This window comes from Amblyomma maculatum, chromosome 2 (assembly GCF_055883805.1).
Source record: "Amblyomma maculatum isolate TAMU_Amacu chromosome 2, ASM5588380v1, whole genome shotgun sequence".
Lineage (NCBI taxonomy): Eukaryota > Metazoa > Arthropoda > Arachnida > Ixodida > Ixodidae > Amblyomma > Amblyomma maculatum.
The window spans coordinates 24,455,738-24,481,400 of record NC_139345.1 but is presented as its reverse complement, the minus strand read 5'-3'; the positions used below and the strand labels follow the sequence as shown (position 1 = coordinate 24,481,400).

Below are 25,663 nucleotides of genomic sequence, written 5' to 3'. Positions count from 1 at the left end.
GAGAATTTTTAAGCGCGACCAGTCTACCCTCCTCCTTTCTCCCACATCGCCCTTCTTTTCTCACTTAGCAAAATGGCAAAATCCGGAATAAAAAACAACTCTACAGTCCGCCATCGTGTGCAGAACGGCAAACCTCATCTCCAACTGGCGATTTCCTTTAACACCGCAGTGCCCTCGATGCCACTGAAAAATGATGTAATGAACTTTCGACGTGGTACACCTCGCGGGTCTCTGTAACGAATTGTTCATGCGACCCGCGGCGTAGTGAGTTTGCAGGCCTGGAAGGGCTGTTTTAGAATGACTGAAAATTGTCCACTCTTGTGCATGTTCTTGGCTGACGAACTCTACTGCAGTCCGCAGTGCAGCTAGTTAAGCCCCAGCTAAAGATATGAGATAGGTCGTCTTCACCTTCATCAAGATGGCCCTGGCCTGCATCACCCCAAACCCTGTGGAAATGATTGGATTAACTGAGCAATCTGTGCAGAAATGTATGCGGTGGCAGTGGTTTGAAATCAAGTGATCCAACGTCATTTGTTTCAGAGCAGGCAATGATGCACCAGCTTTCTTCGTAATTCCAGGATATGAAGAAAAACCCGAGGTTCATGTAGCTCCATACAACTCAGCACAGTATTGAAGCATGGGTCAACTGTCATGGAAGATAGGCGCGATAAGCTTCAATCGTGTTATTTACGGCAAGAGTGGCCGGATCATGACGAGGGACGTGTGAGGTGCCGAATTTGTGTTCTCATGGTTTAAACAGCAATTAATGCAGTAAAAGGACGTTTTCGGAAGAAACAAAATAGCTCGAACGACAACGTGAGTGCGAGCCAAGTTAAACCGCGTGGAACCAGGACTAATCGTGCTAGCGCACGATAATTCGAGATTGGCTCACATTTTTTTTTCTTCTTGACTATATATGGACAGCACAGACATATAACTTTATGGCTGAGTGAAAGCTTTAATGCTGGAGCACTGTAGGCATGGCTGTTTGTACCCTGCTAACATGAACACATGAATGCGAAGTGTTGCAACGACAAAAAGATACAAAGGTACTAAAAACAGCTTATGCGCTGTAAACACGGAATCACGGATGTGTTATATCATTCATTTTGGTTATTTTCAATGTTCTTAATTTTATTAATATTTGTTTTGTTTTTTGTTTTTTTCGCTTTAGGTGACTATCACAATTACTGAATGCATTGGGCTCACTAGAGGTCCACCCTTATTCAGCTTGGAGCAACAATCCTTGGCCAGTGGGCAGCGCGCCCATCTCGCAAAACGACCATGGATCAATCCGGCCATTTTTACCTGTTTTTGAACTGTGACGTCTCTTGCGTGTGCCAAAAGGCCCTTTAGATTTGGCGCTGGTTGCTGATTGGTCTCCGCGGTGATGACATCACAGTCCTTCTTGACCAATCTATAAATTGTGAGTCACATATATGGACGGCCGCCGGTTTTTCTGCTATTAGGACATATAAGGTTCCCACCTTATAAATTTACAAAGACCGCATACAGTATTTGTTCACAGTCAGCCTACAGGCGGCAAAGTCATTTTCTTGAAAACTGCTTCGCCATGGACGAGAAGACAACTTATACGCCATGCGCAGCGCCTATAGACAACAGCGCCATGCGCAGCGCCTAAAGCCGCGTAGCGGCGGCCGTCGGAACCCGAGGCGGGCCTCATGCGGCAAGCGTGGCCGTGGTGCGCGCGTGCGATCTGCCGTTTGTGCGCGTTTCGCAGGCACTTCCGCGGTGACAGTGTGCGCAAGGGGATCGTCCTTTATAATAGTGGACATGTGTTCGATATCACGGCGGTCTGAAACTGCATCGCTTCCATGTGCATCAAGTGTCTCCTGCAGACTGGCGTCAACAAGGTTGCGTACGAAGTGTTGCTCATTTTGGGTACCCCGCTTTCATTACAACGCCACCCTAATTCGTTCATTCCTTGACCTATGAACCAGTGTTCTTTATTTGCTTCATGGTCCACACTTGCTTCGTTTACATGCAATGAATTGCTACAGCAAACTAGGTAGCGTCTTCGAAACTGCGAGCGGTTTCGTAGCGGTGTGCGACCGCAGGAAAAGCCAGTGAGCTAGCAAACCAGCATTTTGAGCATGAGATAAATAGCGCATATTGGGCTCTTGTAGCAAGAGTTCAAATTTTTCATGCTTGCGCTTTACCACTGCCTGTACGGCATGGATTTCACGTATTCCGTCGTCAAAAAGGCAGATCGTGTAGATAATTTCATGGGGGAGTGAGATATCAGCAGAGGCGATATCTGAAAAGCAGAATCACAGGTTAGCCAAGAGCATATTAGATTTAAATTTTATATCCTATTTTATTATTGTAATATCATCTTCATTTCATTTGTATCACGCTCGCGCCCAACTGCAGAATTACAGCGCGCTTTATAACAAGCTCTATAACATTTAGATTGAATATCAAGTAACACAACATGTTATGTTTTCGTAATCTTGCCAGCCAACAGGAACACTAGCTCTGGTCTTCAAAGTAATTGCATGGCAAGTTTCAAAACGCATATTGGAGATTGTTTGTTCAATAACCTGCCGCAGCGGCTCCGGCTACTGAGGAAGATCGAGTTATCAGGGAAGAAGTCGACCGCGCCGCCCGCGTTTAAGTGGAGACGAAACGCAAAATGCAACCGTGTGCTGTGCGATGTCAATGCACGCTAAAGATTGTCTGGTTAAGCATTTAATAAATCTAATGCGTATTGTATATTCCCGGTAGCGGAGGCAACCAAGTTTAAACAAGAAGTGTTCACGGAAGGTGCAATGACAAGCAGAAAACACTAAAAACGTAGTTATCAATAGTTATCACTCAGCCCTGCCACACGGTAAATTTAGTATCTTTTGGTTTGGTTTGCGGGGTTTAACGTCCCAAAGCAACTCAGGCGCCGTAGTGGAGGACTCCGGAAATTTAGACCACCTGGAGTTCTTTAACGTGCACTGACATCGCACAGTACATGGGCGCCTTGCTCTTCGCCTCCATGGAAAAGCGGCCGCCGAGGCCGGGATTCGATCCCGCGTCCTTGGGAACAGTAGTCGAGCGCCGTAACCACTGCGCCACACCGGCGGGCTTAATACCTTTTCCATGGAATGACGTTTGTTCAAAATGATATTTGTTTGCTGCTACATGGGAAAATATAATGACATTCGATGAAAACGACTTAGGTATCGGATGAGTTTGAGGTACTCATCCGAATGCGATCAACGAGGAAATGTGTTATCTCGACACCCGAGACTCGATGAGAAGATACACCCAAAATAAACTACAAACGTGCCACCTGCAATAAATGCTACTGTGCTCCTATAATTGTGCAGCTTGTCATGTTTGTGCAGTTGTCATGTCATGTTGTCATGCCAAAAATCATCGCAAAAAAAACAAAAAGAAACTGGCACCCATTGCTGCCAGTGCCAGCCAATCCGTAGCCACCGCACCCAGCGCGGGCGGAACTAGGTCTCTCCTGCTGCCGCAGTCCGTCGGCGCCGAGTCGCCGACACGGCGAATTTCTTTCGCCACCTTCAGAAAAGCATGTTCTGTTGATTATGAATAATAAGCGCTTAATTTGATGAAGGAATAAAAAAAATTACTATTTCCAAAGCGCTTCCAGCTACAGCTTTGATGCGAAACCCTAGCACGCGGCCAGAGCGCCGTCGTCGGCCGATTTCGCTGCAGCATGCAGCGTCGTATGGCGATATTCGAATGTTCTATAAAAGCGCCGTCGGACAGTACACTAGATACTGCCTATTTTACATGTTTCTCTTGACACTTGCTTTAGTGCGCAAAGTGTACGCGTTGATGAAACTCGTACGCGTTTCGCAGTCGAGCGCAGACGTGCGCACCTTCCGTGCCCTTTCGTAAACAAACGCTGCCGACATTGCCGCTGACTTCGTAATTGATAGTCCTAATCAACAGGTTGGTTACAAGACATGCAAGACAGGGATGTCAATTTAAAGGCTGCTTTCGTTTACAGCGCAGTGATCTTCGCAACATATTGAAGGCGCACCAACATTTGCATGTCAATCGCAGTTACCATACTTTGGAAATGGCATTAGCTTTGGTCGTGTAGCAGCGCGTCGAAAAAATGACATTAACCTGAACAAATGTCATTCGGTGCGATTGCTTACTTTCTGCGTCGAAAAACCGTGATTCACGGCCGCCGTCGTTCTCGTGAAGCATCACTGGAAACTGATACAAACGTGTTCCTGGCAAGGTTTGATGACTGTTCGAAGAACCAACTACGCAGCAATTCTTCCCGGACATTGCTAAAGATTGACAGCGGTGTTATATCAGTTAAACCACGACCAAAGACGAAAACGCGACGCGCGCGCATAGAGGCTGACATGAACAGCGCCCGACCGAGCCCGCCTATGCTTTGCGGCTTTGGCGACAGGCGGCGTTGTCGGCGTGTTGAGCATCGCCTATAGGTAAAATAACCCAGAGGGTTGTTCAAAGACATGCAGTTGCAGGAAAGAACACTTCGATGGGGCACATAAGTTCTGAGATGAATGTGGCCCTTTCTGTCCTTTATGCAATAACCAACAATAAAATGTCATGTTTACTAATGCAGCACTCTATGCATTCGGGGACCTCCTGAGGACAGCAATTACGAGATGGCCCCAGTATGTCTTTCTGAGGATAACCCTCAACTGGCCGGGCGTCAGTTTGATATTTCTGACAGGGGATTCTTGTACACTCCTGGCAAGTAACACTTGGAGAGTAAATCACAAGAGCGCAGAATACCCAACCACTGTGTCATAGGCATTCGGAGACGTTTCGTGGCATTTCAGCCTATCACTGAGCAGTTGATATGCCTGCCAAAGACAGAACGTTATAAAAAACGTAGAAGCAGATCTGACAAGTTAATTTGCAGTGAGCGGTATTCGGATTAAAATGAAAGAACATGGAATTGGTGATTGTTTTGGTACGGGCACTAGCGACATTTTATTACCCTTAAGAACAGCATTGAGCCGTTGGTTTTCTTGTCGCATACGGGATACTTTTTTAACGTACGTAACAGTAGAACTGACAAGCCGAACCTCCGTAAGAGGTCGGGTAAGTATACTGAAAAAATAGGGGCATTGTAAACATTGCGGCATAAGCACTCTCCCTCCAACTACTAGGAAATAGCTTGCGTCAAAGAAGGTTGCCTATCCTGAACACCGCCTCCTTTGTCTTAAACGTCGCCGAGTCAGAGCGGAGAAACAACAGCTTCTCAGTGTTAGTTAGCGCGATGAGACGGGGAAGATACGCGCGGAATAAAGAGCGACTACTGTCAACACAACCGCATCGTTTAGAACGTGACATAAAAGCACTGCTGAATTGCTGATAAAATCAGGTCCCTTGGCTAGTGGATCGCATCGCCGATTTTCCACGCCATCCAGTCGAGAGGAAGGCTGGAGAGGTGCACGCAGCCTCGCGCAGATAAAGCGAGCGCGGCTGCACGCATGGCAAGTTCCAATCTGACGACTCTGTGATCGTCCGGCGGTTCGGGGCTGAATACGAGGTCACCGAAGGCGATGGGCCCCGGTTACTGAGCGACGTAGGAGAGCGCGCAGGCGGCGAGCCAGAGAAGTGACGCCCGCTGCCAAGGAGTATCGCCGCGAAGAGGGTGGACGGCGTGCCCCCTATCAGGCCCTCGTCCAGCCGCTATCGGCCCCCGCGGCGAGGACGCGCTGAGTGGAGAAGAGTAATCGCCGGATGCCAAAATGAAAACACGACCGCAGGAGTAGCTGCCGCAGCGCGCCGCTCACAGATAACAACGAGGGGTTGCGTAAGTGCAGTGGAGATCTGCTTCGCCGCCGAAACAAGGAGGAAGCGAAGAAGTCGGCGGCCATATGCGCTTGCAGCGCCTCGCGCGACGATCGCCAACGGCGTCAAACAGATGTGCCGCTCCTTCTCCAACAAAGAGAGTGGGTGAACGCGGTGTTTTATAGTCTACACCTCGCTCAGTACGAACGATGTGGGAAAGGGATCACCGACGTGGTTGCAACGCCGCTGCTGCCGTAAGTTGCGGGCTCTCTCGGCATCGCTCCCGCGTCCACGAGAGGGATTTGTGCCGAAGTGGACTTGCTGACGACAGCGACATCGTCACGGGACGCGCTGCATCGTCGGCGCACGGCGCAACAACGCATCCACGTGCTGCGTGCGAGTAGGCAACCGAGCCTCGGCGCTCCTCGTAGCAGCTGAGCGCTCAAGGGATCGCAGCTGAGCGCGCCGCTAGCGCCGACGACGTCGAGCCTCTCAACAAAGGCAAGCGATCACAGAAAGCGAGCGTGACAGATCGAAAGCTATTCTGCTGCTGCTAGTTTCGCGAGCCAGCCGCGTTAACACGCCGCTGGGTAGCACATCGGAGTTTACGCTCATCACCACGTGTCTCGACCACCGCAGCCTTCGCATCCACCACCCCCCGCTGCTGGTCCTTCGTGCTCCGCTCAGTTCCCGGCTCTGTGCTCCATCCGCGATTCCGTGTTTTTTCGGACCGCCGCGCGTGCGCGAGCTATTTGTGGCCCAGGCTATTGCGAGGGAAGTCCCCTCGGCTCTCCAGTTCCTCAGAAACACTGCCTTGAAGAAGCAGAAGTTGAAAACGTGGACAGGCCTTGGCGTCAGTTTGGCACGAGGTGGTTTCTACAGTTTCGTTTTCGTAACAACTAGCAAAAACCGCGCGGGGCGAGTGCGCTCGGAAGGACTGTCGATTGCACCACTCGGCCGTGTGGCAAAGGGACCACGTGCTTTGTGTTGCGGGAGACCAAGTTTTTCTCGTCCGGCTGTGGGGAGGCAAGCCACCGGCAGCCCAGGAAAAGTCCGCGCTCTTCATGCACGCGCCGAATGCAAGGCCATCGACCCGAGGAAGCCGTGCAGCGAACGCAGTGTCGCAACACATGCAACACCGAATTGTTCTCCGAACAGCTTTACGACATATAAGCTGACAGTCCCGCGAGCACGGCCGGCGTGGTCACGTCGCTTGGTAACAGTGGGCATGCAGCAGGAGCCAGCAGCAGCTGAATAGCCATCAAGCGGCAATAGCGTGAGTTGTTTGCATGTTAATCGTAGTAGTACTTCACTTCAGGCCGGCTATAGCAGTAGCGTGATTCCTACGAGTTCAAGTAACCGTTCCATACAAGTGGTCCTCCACCATGCTGGATTACCAGAGCTGGACCGATTAATCCACTCTGTACCACTCGCAGCACTGGGGCTTAGAACTTAGACTTCGCCTTCACGGACTTCTCCGAAGACTCGATCACCGCCTCTGAACCCAGTGGCAGAAACGCTCGTTGTCGGCGTGTGTCTACGCCGTGGTGTTGGACGTGACTGTGACGTGACTCAGACGTGCGCCTGCACAGGAAGTAACAGCCGAATGCATGTGCGACTGAAGCATGCACGTCTATTCGCACCATCCATTCCTGGCGCTGGCCTTCGTGGCTGCAGCCGCCGTGCTGTTCATCTATCCGTTTGTTCTACGCTTCAACGTATACAAGGACACGCTGGTGGCCATGGCCGTGTCAGACACCATTCCAGTGCGTGAGCGCATCTCCACGGTGTGGTGCTCGGGTCAGGAGCTGGTGATGAACCACAGCTTCGACGCGCACGTCTTCCGCGACTCGGACGGCACGGTGACGCGGCCGCTGGGCAGGACCCTCGAGCTGTCACTCACCATGACTGTGCCCAAGCAGACGTACGAGTACTGGGGCTTCTACTTCGTGGCTGGCTCAAACTTCACCGTGTCCGTGTGCTCGCGGCTCTCAGGCGCCGCATTCTCGCTCATCAGAGGCTCCAGCGCACTCGGAAAGTGTCTCACGGCGCTCGAAACCAAGAAGTGAGTGCACACTGCTTTCAACAGCGCCCCAATGTTAGCCTTTATTTTTTTTTTTTTTTTTTTTTTTTTTTTTTTTTTTTTTTTTTTACGCAAACTTGCCATAAGACATATTATATAAACTCATGTAAATGGTTTTCCGTGAGGAACCGGAGCAGGCTCCCGCTCTTAGCGTTGTCGGTGAGCCATTTAGAAAAGTCATCTTCCCTTGTTGTGGTTAGACCCACTTCGCGCAGAATCTTTGTCCTTGATTCCCTTGTCCCTGCACAAGTCCATAGCAGGTGGCGAACATCCACTTCTGCAGCTGGTGTGGAACACTTTGGGCATGTTGTTGGTCCGATTTCAGCTTGCGATTCCCATCGGCATTTTACCGACGGGGTAAGGGCCGCCCCAGCTCTTATCCTTCTAAGGGAAACCTCCTCCAATCTCGTTAAGTTACGAGGGAGTGGGAATGTACACGGGGGAATGAGGGCACGTGTACTTTTCCTTAAAGAGGATGCTAAAATGGAAACAGCGGAGCGGGCATCGAAAGGGAGCCTGGTGGGGGGCGCATTAGTGTGTGGAACTTCGTGTGTGAGGTGGTCAACTTTTCTCTGCTCAGCGTTCTCAGCATTGTCTTGTGTCCAATGTATCTGGATGCTTATCTTTGTTTTTTTATTGAGTGCGTGGATTTCCTGGGTAACAAATAGCGTCTTCGTCACTTTCTTTAGTTGTTTTATGGCGGCTAAGGAGTCTGTATAGATGTGGGCTTCTGTTATCGAATCTATTTTATTTATGGCCTCCATAGCATCGCGGATTGCATAGAGTTCCATCACAAGCGGGTCCGGGTATTCTAAAAGATATTCTTTATGTACCTTTAGTTCGCTGTGTGTTGGACTAGTAGCTGCTGTTCTACCGCCATTTTCTATAATTGATGCGTCCGTATATGCAATTAAGGTACCTGGAAGTGCATCAACCAGAGGTCGAGATGCCAGCTTTTCTTTGCGACGAAGCCGAGTGGTCTTGTTTGTCGTGATAGTAGTGAATTCCCAAGGAGGGGGGTCAGCCATTGGTGGTGTTCGAACTGCCACTTCGTTGTACAAGGATGCTATGGGCGTAACGTACTTTCGCTTCATATCCCTTGTTGCCTCTCGTTGCTCAATTAATTCTGTCAACGTATTTATCTGTGCAAACTCTTGGAGAATAGGGATAGGGGTAAGTTTTGGTAAGGCCGTGATAGTGCGCATTGCGTTTCTATTTATTGTTTCCAATTTTGCCCATTGCCGCCTCGTGAGTCTTTGGAATTGGGCCTGGTATAGTATCCTCGGCTGTAACACTGATTGTACAAGACGTCTTGCCATGTCCGCTCGAGCTCCTCCTCCCCTAGACGAAATGCGTTTTATCAAGTTTAAGGAAGTCGCAGCTACTTTTTTCACTTTATGAAGCCATTGTGTTCCTTTGCCGGATTTGTGAATTTCTAGGCCAAGAACTCTCAACTCGTCCACCTCTTCCAGTGCCTGATTTCCAATCTTTAGGGAGACTCTTTGCGTTGCCAATTGTTTTCTTCCATTCTTGTTGGCAACATGAATGTAACTGGACTTTTGAGGTGATAATTCCAGGCCTGCACTTTGCACGTACTCATCTATGGTATTTAAAGCCTCTTGCAGATGCCGAATCTGTCTGTCAATTTGTTTATGAACAGACCAAATCGTGACATCATCTGCGTATATCATGAACCCCACTTCTGGTATTTTAGCTAATTTCCACGCCAATGGGATCAGTGCGATATTAAATAATAAAGGTGCTAACACTGACCCTTGTGGCACGCCTCTGTTCGAGGTGTAATTGCCAATTTGTTTTCCGTTTATCCGGATAGAAAACGTCCTGTCCTTAAGCAGATTATGTACTGCTTTTATGACCTGCAAGGGAATGCCCATACATTCCATGTTGCTAAGAATCTTGGCATGTAACACGTTGTCGTATGCCTTCGCCATGTCGGTAGCCACTACAGTGCGCACTAGGTGGCTATAAGGCGACACGTGTATGACCTCTTCAGCGAGCACAGCCAGTCCATTTTCTGTCCCAAGGTTTGTTCGGAACCCAATTTGTCGAGCATGGTATTTTTTATTACTTTCCAACCACCATGACAGGCGGGTGGCTATCATCTTTTCATAGATTTTGCAAATTGTGGGTGTTAGCGAGATAGGCCGCAAAGATTCTAGACTTGTGGGAGGTTTCCCAGCCTTTGGTATTGTTACCACCACCGAGTGTTTCCAGCCGAGTGGAATGTCTCCTCCTTGCCATACCTCATTTACCACATCCAACAAGCCGTCAACTGCGGCTCCTTCTAAATTCTTGAATACTTCATAAGGAATATCGTCATGTCCAGGCGCAGTTTTACCATTCGCTTCTTCTATAGCAGCCAATAACTCCAATTTGGTAAATGGTAATGTTATTCCTGTTTTATCAACCGCATCCACTGTCGGTGAAGGCGCCGGATAATGTGCGTGGTTCGGGAAGAAAAGGGCAGCAGCCTGATCTGCAAACTCTTCTGGTGTAAGCTGTAATGCGAGTCTAATACTTTCTGCATGATCTTTAACCTGCCGCCTCTTTTCCATGCCATGGAAAGTCCTCCAGAGGGCCTTGTTATTCGTTCCTGAGCCCAAACGACTGCACCACTCATCCCATCTTCTATGAGCCAGCTGTTTTTCATATCGGCGTGCCTGTGCCGTCACTCTGTTTACCTCAATTCTTCTTTGCACGTCTTCAGGATGGCGACCAGCCTGTATCTCGGCCCGCTTTCGGCGTGCCCAAAGTTTTAGTAGGTGCAGGTCGGGAGTTGGCTGATCTTCGTTCACTGTAGTTGTAATGGTGTGATCCTTGAGTACCGTTTGAAGGGTAGTAACGAGAGTATTCGGGCTAACTGAATGCGTTCGAGTATCCTGCCGTACACCATCCCAATGTGTAACAGACGCTTTCTTTCGAATTTTCTTCATATGTCCCAAATTAAGACCAATACCAATGGGGACATGATCACTACCCCACGCATCTAATTCCGCCTGCCATAGTGGTGCACCAGGGCCCTTCCACCACGTCAAGTCTGGTGAGCGTGTTTGTGTTGCAGGTAGTGTTGCGACTCCTGGATGATTTAGCAGTGTAAATTCCATTTCTGTGAAGGCAGTATGAACTTGATCACCCCTTTTAGAATCATAATCATATCCCCATACGGTGTGCGGAGCGTTAAAATCTCCACCGATTAGTATCGCAATTCCAGGGTATGAATGGCGAATATGCTTAACCCATCCAAGATTAAGCACTGTGTTTCTTGGCCTAGCGTACATGGACACTAATGTAAGGGGCGTTTTGTTCGGACGCGTGAGTACAGCAACTACTTCCTGCTGAGTGTTGCACCACTTGCTCAAGTCAAGTGGCGTTTGGGGAATGTTGGCCCTAATGTAAACGGCAGCTTTTCCTGGTGTTTCGGCCTCTGCTCTTGCTCGTTTATCAGGGATAGAAGGACAATGGTACCCTATATATCCTGCTATTGAATATAACCTATTGTGCTCCTGTATCAAGAACGCCCATGATTGTAGCTTACCGTACAATAATTTTGTATTTATTTCCCCAACTTTATTACAGAGCCCTCTGCAGTTCCATTGTGTAATCTGTTGCCACTTGTTTCGGCTACTTCTATCCATGATGTAAGCTGCTCTGAATGAGGTGTGTCAGTTGCGTAAGCGTGTCCAGTACCGCCTTCCAAATAGGTATGTTATCGGCAGGTTTACAATTCGGAGCATCCACTAACCTTGCTGTCGTACTGCCTGCAAGCGTTTCTTTCTGTTTTTCTGAGCTCTCCTTTCGTCGTTGCGCTATATGTGCTTTCTTTTGTCGCAGCTGTGCAATTTGTGCTGAAAGCATCGCAATTTCTTTTTCTATTGCATCCTGCTGGCTTGTGCAGTCTTTAAGGTCCGGAAAATCATCGGTAGTGAATGCCACTGTGCTCCGTTTTGTGCGTCGTCCATGTTTTAGCGTAGAAGCAAAAGATGCACTGTTCTGTGCAACCACCTCAACAGGCTCTTCTTCTTCTAGCGGGTCATCAAACAGCTCTTCGGCCAGAGTTGCAAATCTGTTTTTAACCATTAACGGTGCATATTGTTTATGTCGTCCAGCCCTTGCTAACTCGAGCTTTCGCTTTTTTGTCGGACACTGAGATGAAGTGATATCGTGATCATCAGATTTGCATAGGCCGCATTTGAATTTCGCTTCTCCAGATTCAGTTATGTATTCGGGGTTAACTCCATATGGACAAAATTTCTGCATATGACCTTCTCTGTAGCACCTGTAACAGTGAACCGGTCTAGGTTTGTACGTTTTGGGTCGCACTATGCGGCCATTGTAGTAGAATCTGTCCGGAAGAGTATCTGGTCCCTGTAATGTGATGAGAAAAGTGCCTCTGTTCCCCATACGACGTGCGGCTAACACAGTATGTGTTCCTGATATTAGGTCTCTGGCCACCGTCTCCGGGGAATCTTGTAGGTCTAGGTCATAGAGGACACATCGCTGAGTATTTGGACCTGACGCAAAATACGTCTGGACAGGAAGATACTCCTCTGTCGTGATTGGAATCTGTGTTACTGTGGTCATTTTGCGTGCATCCTCAATGGTGGCTAAATGTACTGTGACAGTATTAGATGCCCTGTGGCTTACAAACCCCTGGTAGCCTGTGGTACCAAGCGCTGCGTCTATTACTCTCTGCATTGTTCTGGTGGGTATCTTAGTGATATCAAACTGCACTGTAGGTCTGATATGCACTCTGAAGGATTTCTGCAAGGCTGGTGTTGGATAAGCGGATGCTAGCTTATCAGGGGCGGCCCTTACCTTCTTTGCCGGTGGTGTGTTGACTGGTGGCCCAGGTAGTTTGACCAGCCGGGGTGTCCGTTGAGAAGCGTTAGTGACGACTTCCTGTTGCACATCCATAGCCTGATGTGTATCGTTTAGCTCGGGTAGCGGCCCGAGCGTTGTCCTCGTATTCGAAGTAATGTCTACGTTGCTCTGTGGCCAAGTGCTAGCTCCAGGTAAAGGCTCGTTACCGCAGCCTGCCGTTGTGCTTGCAGAAGTCACAGCGACTACCGGAGGGTCCATTGGCGTCCCCATTCTTGCCATATTATCAGAGCTGCGGCTCCGCCGAGTCCCAGTAGGCCTAGCAGCATGGCCGCGTCGGCATTCTGCAGCGTCTACCCGGAGGGCTGTGTCCTTGATGCTCTTCTTGCCACGCACGGGTTGTTTGGCCTTTATGCTCTTCTTCAAGAGTTTGATTGCCGCTGTGTGGGCGCGGACTGCAGACGTAGTTCGAAATCTTACTGGACACGATGTAGCCACGGTGCTCAGCGAGCCTTTATTTAAGCTAATGTCTAAAAGCTGGTCAACAAGTGACAAATTGGTGAATATGTCTATTTTTTCACAAAAAGCAAGAGCGTTAAAAATACTATAAAATATTCACACTTATCATAACCGCAGTGCTAAAACGACCTTTAACATCTTTGAAATGCCTCATAAATTGCCGCAAATGTAGTACGTTGGCCGGCTATGGGGGCAGTTTTAACGCTTTCGGTTTAGGGTATCACGATGTCAGCATAATATTAAGCTGGTCAGCCAGGTGGTGCGAGTTGTAACTTATTTCTATCAACTGTTTTCTCCCCAATTTGAATACAGCAGGCCTGACGAAACGAAGTCTAGAATTATTTTCACAGCAGGACTTGAAACTATTTTTCATATGAACAACTCTAGGACACTTCAAGGTAATTTGTTTTCACCATCAATGCACTGTACCATAGGCCCATGCTCTATACCCATCTGTACAGTTCTTCGGCTTCGAGAGAGAGAAAAAAAAAGCAGGCTCCAATATTTTCAAGGCCAACGCTGTGAGGCAAAACTCAGTCACTTACTTGCGTTCCTCACCCAAAACAACGAGTGGCGTATGGTTTGGGTTCAGTGCGAGATCGCCAGCTGCGATCTAACTCGACTTCACCTGATTTGTTATATTACAGACCTCTATTCATTCGTGCACTAATATAGACTAAACCACGAAAGAAATTTCGCAAGGTGTTAAGGAAATAAAATAACGGCATTGCTACGAAGTACATTTATTTATTTGATACCTCAAAGGCCCCTGGTAAGGGACATTACATGAACCAGAAGGCTCAACAACGCAGCAATGGCTACGCAAATATGTTTTGTCATACCTTCGAATATTATGACAACGTATAGTAGTAGCAGCAGCAGTAAAACATCTTATCTCGGAGCAGAAATCAACTGCTAAAAATGAGCTTCGCCTGTCGCACCAGGCTTAATATTAAGCAATGTTAGAATAGTTTTTTACTTTCGTGTTAAGCGTTGCGAAGGGTAGTTTTCCGGAGATAGTTTTGGTGACACATTTAAAACCACTCGTGATGCCGAGTGGATGGACGCAGGTTAAGTGTGGTTGAATCACGTGTCCAGCAAAAAATGCGTGAATGCTACCTGTACCCTATCAAATCTTCAACATGCAAAGTTCATAAATGAGCATTTAATAAAAATATTCTGAAATTTCAAAAATCACGCATCGTTTGCTATTTTCACAAGATTGACAGCTTTAACATCGAATTCAATGTTATGATTTGTTTATGCAACTATAGTAACAAGCCTAAATATTATTTATGTCTTATATAGTTTTTGTCTTTACAATTTAGCATGCTTCTTAGGAAAATGTGTTAATCTGATATGGAAGAACACTCAAGGACTGAGCAAAAAGGTCTCCCCCCAAACGGCAGTGTTCATTCCACCTCCTCCACTCCCTCGCTCCCTTCCGACCTCCATGCGTTTGTTGGTAACATTGTCCGGTATCGAGCAGAGCCATGCACGTTCAGGGACTCCTTCCGGTCGTAGATGTGCTCGACCGAATGCAGGGACAGATATTTTCTGTGTCTCTCACTCGCACCCCAGAAGCGGTGCTAATTTCCGTGGTTTCTCAGTGAGACATTCCGTAGCGTGAGCGGAGGAGGACATTGCGTGTGGCTTATTTGAATACCGTACGCTATAGCAGAAAACAAAAAGAGCACTTAGTAGTCATTCAGCTCCTTCTGAACAGTGCTGTTTTGGCTTACAACAGCGTCGGTGCGCCTCCATTGTAAATGGCATCCTGGCAGTTCCTTCCAATTATTCAACATGCCACCACGGCCTACTACCACCACATAGGGGAGCAGCAACAATCAAGCTCCAATATAATAATATAACATTATTAATACTCTAAAGCACCTCTCATATAACAGCTTAGTTCAGCCATCCAGTGCTGACTTAGGCGCTTTTGCACCGACGACGATCTTTGATGACAGCACGCATTGCGAGAAGGCGAATACGCGACCTTTTGATGCTCATGGCGTGAGTAAACCAAAGAAAGCAACCGCTATTACAAGTTCTCGAACGCAATGTTTAAAGTGGGTGGAATTAACTGTAAGAAATGGATCTGAAATAAATGGAATCTCCTCGCTGGGACGTTGCATTTGACTTTTCCGGTTCTGTGCATGTTACACTTTTGCAACTTACTCCGTGTTGGCTGCCGCTCACAGCACCAAGGAAGACAGTTGTTAATTCATCCTAATGCTATCTACTCGTTTTAGTTGCATGCTACGTGCTCTTATGGACCTTTGCCGACAGTCAAAACAGATGAAGGAGGAATACAATGTTGATAAAATTGAAAATAGCCTCGTTAAATTTGTCTTCCCTCTGCGGCTAAAACAGCAATATTTGTTTTCCAAGTGCGCGAAGCAGGTTGGGCGTTGTTTCTCGGAGCGATTTGAAAGGACGACATATCGCTTTCATCACACCCCCGACTACAAAATGGGTGGTACGTCAAAGAATGCAGTTCCGTTCAAAATTGTTGGTGCCGAATATAATCCACCGCTACAGTTCTCCGTATAAAAGGCGAGAAAAAGAATAGACAGAGTGAAAAGAAAAAATCTAACTCAAGGAGAACTTTTTTTTACGTCAGCCATACATGAAATAGCGGTTGCTATGCAGAAGTCATGAAAAGTTGAACTCGTATCAGTTGTCGACCTCCCAAGCAAACGTGCTCTTTTCCTCCCTGTTAGGCAGAAAAAGTCCGCTTCGGTGTAGTCGTTGGCAGTGATAGAAGTTGGCTGCATGAGGCTTGGGGAAGCTTTCTTCAGACACCTTTGTTTTCTAAGCGGACAAGACACGGCAGCGCTGTTTTTTGGCCGCCAAAATTAATGTACGGAATTTCACATTCCTCACAATGACAGCTGCACAAAAAGCCATGCATCAAGGTCTACGCTCCGTCAGAAATTGTTTGAAAATGCAGTTGCCGGCTGAGTAGGCATAAAAAAAGAAATAGTCCGAAAGAAGCGCGCACGTAGAAGGCAACAACTTGTCGTTCGTGTACGTGTCACCGTAGCTGTTGTCGCAGGAATGTCCATGGATAAGGATACGCTAGTGAGCGCGCTCGTTCAGCGCACCTGCCATTTCTCCTTTGGGGACTGATGCTTCACGCGTTTACTGACAGGAAAAAGAAAAGGATACCGGGACTCTTACTACCACCCGCCCCATGCCTCCGGCCAAAGCGAAGGGCGGAGCTGTAGCGTATAGGAATAGACGCACTGCACGCGAGGGTACTGAAAGCGTTCCGGTCGCGATTTAGTCTCGCCATCGCAGCGGTGGCGTGGACGTGCCGGCCTGCCATTGTTGCCTCGTCAGCGATTGCCAATCCGTCTTGTTACGTGTTCGCGCTTTCCGAGCACTGAAGACGGATGCCTGTCGGGATCTGCGCTGCTTTTGTGGCCTCTGCCGCATAGCAACAAAGGTGACCGGCACCGCTTACTCACCACTGATGACTTATAGACAGCTGTCTCTTTCGTAAAATGCAGAGCGTTCCGACGCGTATTTTTGTTTCAACCAAGACTCTTGCCTTGTTATATCGCATGGAGGCACACGTTACACGCGACGCCAAGTAGCTTCATTAGCAAAATACGTGCACTACTTAAGACTTCAAAGGCCATCGCTCAACACTTCGAAAGCCGCTCTAACGTGCGCCACTACCCAATCAACATCACCATTCGTCATCAATATCATCAGCATCAGCCTGACTATACCCACTGCAGGGCGAAGGTCTCTCCCATATTTTTCCAATTAACCCGGTTCTGTGCTAGCTGCATCCACTTGACATCACCATTAAGTACGTCCAATACAGGACGTACTTAAGAACAACCCTTAAATCAAGGCTGTGCTGCGCCTGCTGCAGCCACGCTCTTCCTGCAAAATTTCTCTAATCTCTTGTCCCCATCCATCTCTCTGTACTGCCCCTATAACATTTTACTTCCGTTTGAATCTACCCTAAAGGACCAATGGATTTGTGTGGCCCACATCAATTTCTTCATGTCTGCCATGCTTTCATTTACTCGAGTTAGTAGTTCCCCTACAAACTGATTTCAAGTGCCAGCCACGATGCGTCCTGTGGAGATGCGAGCTTCAAGTGACACGGCAGCCTTGGGCCTGCGAGCAAAAGCAGACTTATGTGCAGACAAAGCATGGGCGTATAGTGGCGACTGTGCTTAAAACCCTGATACCCAGCGCGTGACAACATCGATATAACCTCAATTAGCATAACTGTCGTCGCACGTGTGGAATTTATATTTAATTATAAAAAGTGAATTGCACGTGAAGGCTCAATCGCGCTAGTGAACTTTTGTTTCATGCTGCATTACTTCGTAACGTGAGCACAGCGGCACAAGAACAACACGTCCGTCAATAAGATCAGTATAACGGTGGTTGTTTTGCAATTTACACAGTCCGCTTCCTTTCGAAACTTTTGTGTTTAAGAATCATTCCTCGAATGTTCGTTTCGTTTCCTATTTAAGTCAACAAATCATTGTTAACTCATCGTCGTGTAGGCGCTCTGTTGGCGTATCGTTCACCGCTGCAAACCGTGTGAAACTGGAGAACCTCTAAATCCCAGTGGGGACTCCTTTGAAGTAATGAAGAGACTCTCATGTCATGAGTAGCTGCTTTCCAGTGCCCGTTGGGATAAAAGCACTTGTAATATTTGCAAGCGTTCACCTATAGGGAACAAATATGGAGGCTACCGGAAAGACTGGAATTTGAATTGAGGACGAACCAACAGCACTGGAAAGGAATGTGCTGGGTGTAACGTGAACGGACAGGAAGGGAGTGGTTCACAGACCTTGCGCATTTTAAATGAAAACCAGATGGACATGAGCATGACATGCCAAGCGAAAAGAAGATATAAGGTGATGGAGTGGCTTCTGAGGCAAGGCAAGATCAGTAGAGGGCGGCAGAAAGTTAGGTAGGCGGACTGGGAAGTTCGCGGGAATCAGGCGACCGCAGCTGGCGCAGGCGGACAAGGTTCATGACAAATCAACGGAAAAGACTTTTGTCTTACAGAGCTCACTGATGGTGATAGTGGTGGGGACGACGTCAACCAAGTTTTACGTGCACCGTCCATGTGTTCACCATGTGTTCACAGGAGTACAGCTCTTACTGGAAAGCGGGAGAGCATATGCAACGCTGAGGCCGTCTGCCCTGGATAAATTTGCTGGTGTGGTTGCCCATATGTCATGAAGACGGGCGGAGCATAAAATAGAAGACCAATACAAACATCATAATCGCTGCAAACTGCTAGCCGAGATTAGTCCTTGTAGTATTTGCTTTCTCTAAACACAGTGACGTTAATCCTACCTTCCGGCCGCGCACAAATATAAGCACGCGCCAAGTTCGTCTTAACTCGAGCGCGTTATGCTGGGAGCTCTTCTGCCTGCCATTCGTTCGCTCGCCTTACGGTATCAATGCAGTCCTTCCGCTGCTCTGCATCGCGACCTCGAAGGAAAGCGACCCGGCTGGAGGAAAATGTCGCGTTATTTTCCAACCGACGCTCAGCTTGGCAGGAAAGCGAGGCAGAAATAAAAAATATAAAAAAAGAACACGTAATTACGTGCCCCACTGCGTTCTCCCCTAGCTGTTGTCGCCGCTGCTTGTCGCGTTGACCTTGCACAGCGCATGCCTCAAAGGTCGCGGATGAACGCTTGTTATCACACTATTTACCGTTACGGCGCCGCCTACTTACTGCTCCTTTCGCCTAATGGGGATAGCCGAAGCGGCGGCACTGAAATTCTTTAAAGGAGAAGAAAGTGTAAATAGCTTTCCAGTCACAATTCCTTTTATATGTTTTTTTTTTTTTTTCAGTGAGCTGTCTCTATTACGTCATAGTCATTACGCTTGTTTCTTCTTATTAGTAAACTATAGGCAGCGGTGTTCTGTTCCTAATTGTTATACAGACAAGTGCAAAACGGCCGCCCTCGAGCGTCCGAGAAGTGCATATTGACGAGGCATTAACAACGATTACCGAAGATTCGCTTCGAACATTTCTTTAGAAAATTTTCTTTCCAGAAGCACCAGTTTCTTCGTGAATAGGTCGCATTCGTAGACGGCGTAGATAATGTTCTACGAATATTGCTCTAACCAAAACACATAGTGCATTGCTTAAAGCACATTGGTTGGTCTCATTCGAACGTAAATATCGGCTCGATGTCGTCTGTGACGTTAAAGCCTTGCGCTGTGCACTGACTGAATATGGACACCCTTGCCTCTTTTTCCGGCCACAAAATTCATCTGGTCGGCGCAGTAATATGACTCTTTTCTGAATCATTCGCCCATTTTAGCTTCCTGAAACCGGATGTACAAGCAACCCTAATCAATAGGAGCGTTCAGGTTATTTGATGCTAATCTAGTTATCTTAGCATTTATTTTAAAGGACCGCTCTCCACGGTATGTACTTTAAACAAACAAGCTCAAAGCTTTGATAATTGGAGATGGCCTCTGCAAAATACTACAGCAATACGCGCGCCGGAAAGCGGCTAAAATACAAATCAAAGCTCTAAATCATGCTCCTCTTCGAAATCCGGTTTCCTTGCTCCCTATATTCTGGTAGCCGACCTTTGACGGTGATGTCAACAGCCAAGACGGCATCCACTGGTCCGTCTATCTGACTGACGGGTGAAAGGTAGGCGGAGACCGCTAATTGTGTTAGCCGTTCGCCGCGCGCTTCTCTCTCGCCCGTTTTGTTGTCGCACGCGCGCAGTCCCCGCTGGACTTAAATATGAAGTTTTCATCATCATCATCATCCCTGATCCAAGTACTGTTCTGTGAGCTGCGCCGTCCCTACAGCCTTCCAATGGACAGCGTGCCTCCCACTAAATACGGAGAAGGAAAAGGAATTTGATCTGTGGAGGCTAGACGGCCAATCAGGAGAGTGAAAAACCTCTTAGAGGGCATGTAAGAAGAGGGACACTGCCAGATCGGTTGGTTGCGGTGGCTGTAACTACGCTATTAATTACTGTTTCAAAAAATGTTTACGGCCTTGCGTTCGGAAAGCCTCACAGTCACTGGGCAAGAAAATATTTTCTACCGGAGGGTGAACAATGTCCCTTTAAATGCGAAGCTTTCTTTCTACTCTTGCAATGCGCGTCATGTTTATGCGCCTACCCTTCGCTCAACTTATCCGCGGTCCTCTGATACGCAGAATGAAAAGTCGAGCAGTCAGTAGTGGGCAATTCGTAACCGTGAATATCAAGGGCTTTACACGTGAGCCTCATCCAGTGGTTAGATAAGCCTCATCCATCTAATAACAAGGCTGCTTTCTCTCTTCAAACGATGCAAAGACGACAAGAAACCGAGCAGGTTCGTGGCTGCAGTGTACAGTGTAGTCTAAGTAGCATTAAATGTTATGTCTTCCCCTGAAGAACTATAGACGACTCAGCGTTCAGGTATTCTTGTCGCCATCTTGTATTTTATACGAAAGGACGGTGAAAGCCTAGGTGACTCAGAATTACTGTATAAGTACACAGTCGACTACTGCAGCCGCAAAAGTCATTGTTGTCGTTTCCGATCACGGCAGCGTACTGACTTTCCGACTAGAATAAGCCCTACAACGAAACTTGGAATCCGGGAAATAGGGATAGGGCTCATATTCACGCTAAGTTTACCATGACTTCAGCCACGCTCCTGAAAGTTCCGGAATGGAACAGTGACTCTAAGAACATCACGCAAACTTTCAAACTATCAAGCTGCTCAAAGTAGCTGATTTTCAACTACACTTTTCCTTGTAATTAAGAAAAAACAAACCAATTTTATCTTTCTCGGCAATTATTATTCGTCTTGTAATTTCAGCAATCGGGTTGTCCTTTTTTAATACCTGTTATCTCTGCAAAGTAAGGTTTACAATCTTGGCTGATTTGGCTGGGTTTTACTGCAAAAGATCACAGAATGTGTGCGCAAAAGTTCTATTGTGTCGTCCCCTACTTTTTCTTCATCCGTGTATATTTGAGCTAGCACTATGCAGTCTCTTATCGTCAAAAGTGACGTGAGCACGCAAAGTGTGTACCGAGAGATGTGATAAAGATTTGCAGCCGATATTTCGTGACATGACGTTGCCATTTTAATTAGTTTTTCTCAGCTTCTCAACGCTATCGTTTCAAGGCTTGCAGGGCAACCATTAAGGTCCGAATACCGTTGGAGAACGGCTTGAAGCGAAGGTTCGCTGAAGCTTCCCGTATAATGTGTGCATGGAGATAGACAGGACAAACAGATAAGGGCGGAAAGAGTGCGGCCAGTGACAGCCACCGGGAGCTACACGGCGCGCACGAAGCAACGGCTTGCCCTTCAACTGAGTCCCGATTGGCAAGCGACAAGCCAAGAGGCTGACAGGGCGTATACTATACAAGCGCGACCATTGTATCGCTGAGACAATGCTGGCGCTCATTGTCGACGCACCTTCGGGATTCTCTTGCAAGTGTTATCGTCGCTGTTTCCCACTCGCTTTCTTGACCAGGGCAGTATCCGCTTCGTCGTTGAAGGCGGAGATTTTTCAACGGCCAAAAGGACTAGAAAACAAAATGTGTACACCTGACACCAAGCAAGAGCGCGTATTGCTCACTAGCAACAATGTTCACAAGCAATATTGACATATTCTGGTAGATCTCACTGCTTAATAGCAGTAACAAGGGCAGAAATTGTCGTTTTAGCAGGACTCATATCTTAAATTAGTCAAGAAAGTCAGGTCCGAGCGGATGGCACAGCGTCATGCATGTGTCCTCTTGTTGCGTCTAACCTGTTAGGCGCCTTGAGCGTCTGAAATGAATATGCCACGCTTCGTGACTATGCCGCAGCGTCATGCATACAGTTATTTTTGTTTATATTAACTTCAAGCAGCCTACGTTTCAATCTTTCAGTGAATTGCAACTTACTTTACGTTTATTTCCTGCTTCGTCTGCTTTTAAATCGCTTCCAAAAAAAAAAAAACATAACAAAGCCGAAGATGCCAGCAGGGAAACAAAAAGAGTCACAGGAACAGAGTTGAAGAAACCGTACGCCATACTAAAAAAAAAAATTCTTAAGCAATATACTTATACATCAGAACACCCCCGCCGGGGTGGCGCAGTGGTTACGGCGCTCGACTACTGTTCCCGAGGACGCGGGATCGAATCCCGGCCTCGGCGGCAGCTTTTCGATGGAGGCGAAAAGCAAGGCGCCCGTGTGCTGTGCGATGTCAGTGCACGTTAAAGAACCCCAGGTGGTCGAAATTTCCGGAGTCCTCCACTACGGCGTCTCTCATAGCCTGAGTTGCTTTGGGACGTTAAACCCCACAAACCAAACCACAAACCAACCTATACATCAGAACATGACTACATGTTATCAATTGTGCGAACAGTATATCAGTGTCGTTGAAATGCGAGCTATGTACAGCCTTTATCAAACGTTTACAGCCCAGGGGGTTTGCTTTTAAGCCGTATAATATGAGTTCTGTAATAATTGTGGAAGTCCTAGCCATTCGAGACGGTAGGACGAAAAATCTTCTTGCCTTCAGCAAGTATGAAAACCTAAGAATGCATTACGAGCCACATAATATCGCTCAGAAGTAGATCCCTGGGCTGTAAATTTAACATAAAGATAAGAACAAGCTGTAAACATAAGAACAAGCACGCCATGTCAACACGTGTGCGTCCTAATATATATGTATCTTTTCATCCTCCAATCACATTTCTCGTTACAATATATCTCTTCTTGCCCAACATATTTCTCAAAGAAAAGTTAACCTTCTTCGTGCCTCAGTTTAAATTATTGCTCTAATGAGTTCTCGCGCTTCTAGGATATCGATCTTGTTCGAGGATGCTGCGACAGCACGCAGTCATGTTATGGCGCCGTAAATATATGCCGCTTGAGAAAATAACATCTGTTGGTTAAGTTATAGCTCATGGGCTGTTCGTCGCTGCTTCTGTGTATTTCAGTCTTCTGCTACGCTACTGTTGCACTAACACCACAATATGCACCGACAAGTCAAGCTTTTTCACTCTAGTTGGAAATATATACGAGAGAAAACACTTTCACAGGCGCAACCGAACAGCTAGGGCTAGAGGCGCTGGTAACGGCACTATAAGTGCGGATCAATATCTATATATATGGGAAACTTTGAACAGAGGAAAGCAGCTGAACAAAGTTGTGCGCTTGCCCCTTCTAGTTGAGAGCTGGTTGGATACCTCTATGTGTGCAGCAAATAAAGGAGAGACCGCGAGAGCGCACGATCATGCACAAAACATCGGCTCCTTGCAAAGCCAGCTTATTGAATCGTTTCGTTTGTGATAGGCGTTTCGCCATATCGTGCGACATCCATTCGTGAAGTCCGGCTATGCTTCTTGTTGCAAATGCGTGCGGAACTTTGTTGTGTTACAGGCTTTCTGGATCATACGCGCTCGTTTTAATTTCATTTGGTCGCTGTCAGTTACGTCACGCCTGTACACGAAACGGCGGGTCAGGTACCTCATTTTTGTTCTAAGCTGTTGTGGAGGGGGTGACATAATCACGCGACCTTCCCAATACCGCTAGTATTTACCCCATTAAAAAAACCCAAGAGAGAGAGAGAGAGAGAGAGAAAGTGCCAGCAATATAATGTAGACAGAAAGATCACCGTCAGTGTTCAGGGAATGGCAGCGGCAGCTGTGCCCTGAAGTGTGTTTTTTAAGAGGTTATTTGCAGTGGAGAATTTGATAGATGATGCTGAGACATTGTTTAAGAGGTGTGCTGCTGTAGAAAATGGCGTACTGAGAAATTTTTCGTGCATGCTATCACATTTTCTGCGGCCTTGTCATCAGGGAAGAAGCGAGAGCGCGTCTTCGCTAATAGAGAGAAATCATAGGGTCGTGCGTGTCGATGATACCAAAAGTAAGTGAACAGCCGTATACGGCCGAAAAGGAAGCAAGGACATTCCTGTTTGAGGAGAATATTTTCTCTCTTTTGTTTAAGAAAAGCCTTTTCACAGGGGATATTTCGTGGCATTATAGTGGCCCCTTCACAAGTTTAATTTGCAAAACAGAATCTGCTCATTTATCCGGGGTAATATATAATTTTGTCAAGGGTGCATTAAAAGCATGCCAAAACGACGCACTGCGTAAGAAAGCGTAGATAGACTAACCGGAATAATCGACGTCTTTTAGCGCACCTACGCCGATTGTTTCCTGGCTTATCTGGTTATGTGCGTCGTAGTCCAAGAACGCATATGACTCCTTAGTAGCAGTAAATGGTTGGGATGAAGGCAGGCGTCTTCAAGCAATAGGGCAAGGAAAAAGAAGAGCGCACAGTTGTGGCAAGGCGTGGGAGTGGTGGCATGCGGCAATCTCAAAGACAGAATAAACCATACTGATGTGGGCCAATTGCGATAACGATCTCCAGGGAAGAGGAAATGACTAATACAATTTCTGCCGGCGCATGAAAGTAAAATATATTCGTAGTTGCACCTTCTTGTAAAATAGCTATTTAGGGCTGTTTGCATTGTTTTAACACTAATTCGCCCTGTAATCAAATTCTGGACTTTATTTAGACTGCATGCGGAACCTCCATCCGGATAATCCTCACGACAAATTATACTTAGGTAAGCCTTCACATGGATCCCCTTCATGGATCACTGCCTTGTCGTGGCGGAGGGGCTTGCGAAACTCGATGAAGTTGTAAGCTCTGCTGTGTAGGGCCACCCAAGATAGACAGGTCACGGCAGAGAGTTCTGACAAAATGTGATTCACTGGAGAAGGTAATGACAACCCACTCCAGTATTTCCTGCCAAGAAAACCCTAAGGCCAGTCACAAAAGAACTGTGGTGCTGGCGGAGACTCTTGAGAGATCCTTGGACTGCCATAAGATCAAATCAGTTGATATTGTCGACCATAAACCCTGACTGCTCATTGGAGGGTCAAATTCTAAATATAAAGCTCAGCTGCTTTGGTCATCTGATGAGAACAGAGGAGTCGCTGGAGAAAGGTTTGATGTTGGGAAGGGTTGAGGGTTACCGGAGAAGGGGTAGGCAGCGAATGCGATGGTTAGATGGCATCCTCGAGGCGCTGCAGATGAAGTTATGTGATGTTAGGAAGATAGTGAGAGACCGGAAAGCGTGGCGTGACCATAGGGTCACGAAGAATCGGACACGACTGAACGACTGAACAGGCGTTGTAGAAAAAAAAAATAGATAACATCATGAAAGTCTTATTACATAGCACCGAAAATAAATAATTCGAGAAAGATCTACTATATCGTAGCCGATTACCGGATGTCGTTCAGCGCTGTCGAAGGCGTCGCTTTTAGGAGCTTTATTGAAAAGCAACTACCAAGTTTCAATCAAGTCTCCAGGAGGACAATAGTATGAATTTTATCAGCAAAGTAACCATCATGTACGCGAAGAGATCTTGATGAGACTGTAATTAAATAAAAATAATTCATAATAGCTTTCATTAAATACCAGTT

At 47.2% G+C, this 25,663-nt stretch overlaps 1 protein-coding gene across 1 annotated transcript in view; it reads left to right on the top strand.

The window, feature by feature from the left end:
- The first annotated feature begins 5,937 nt into the window (after window positions 1-5,937).
- Window positions 5,938-25,663, top strand: part of LOC146198155 (uncharacterized) — a 32,250-nt gene continuing 12,524 nt past the window's right edge. Inside the window, exon 1 of the mRNA XM_084593487.1 lies at window positions 5,938-7,837. Within this exon, the coding sequence (XP_084449613.1) occupies window positions 7,398-7,837 (440 nt within the window). The 5' untranslated portion in view covers window positions 5,938-7,397. The remainder of the gene's footprint in view (window positions 7,838-25,663) is intronic.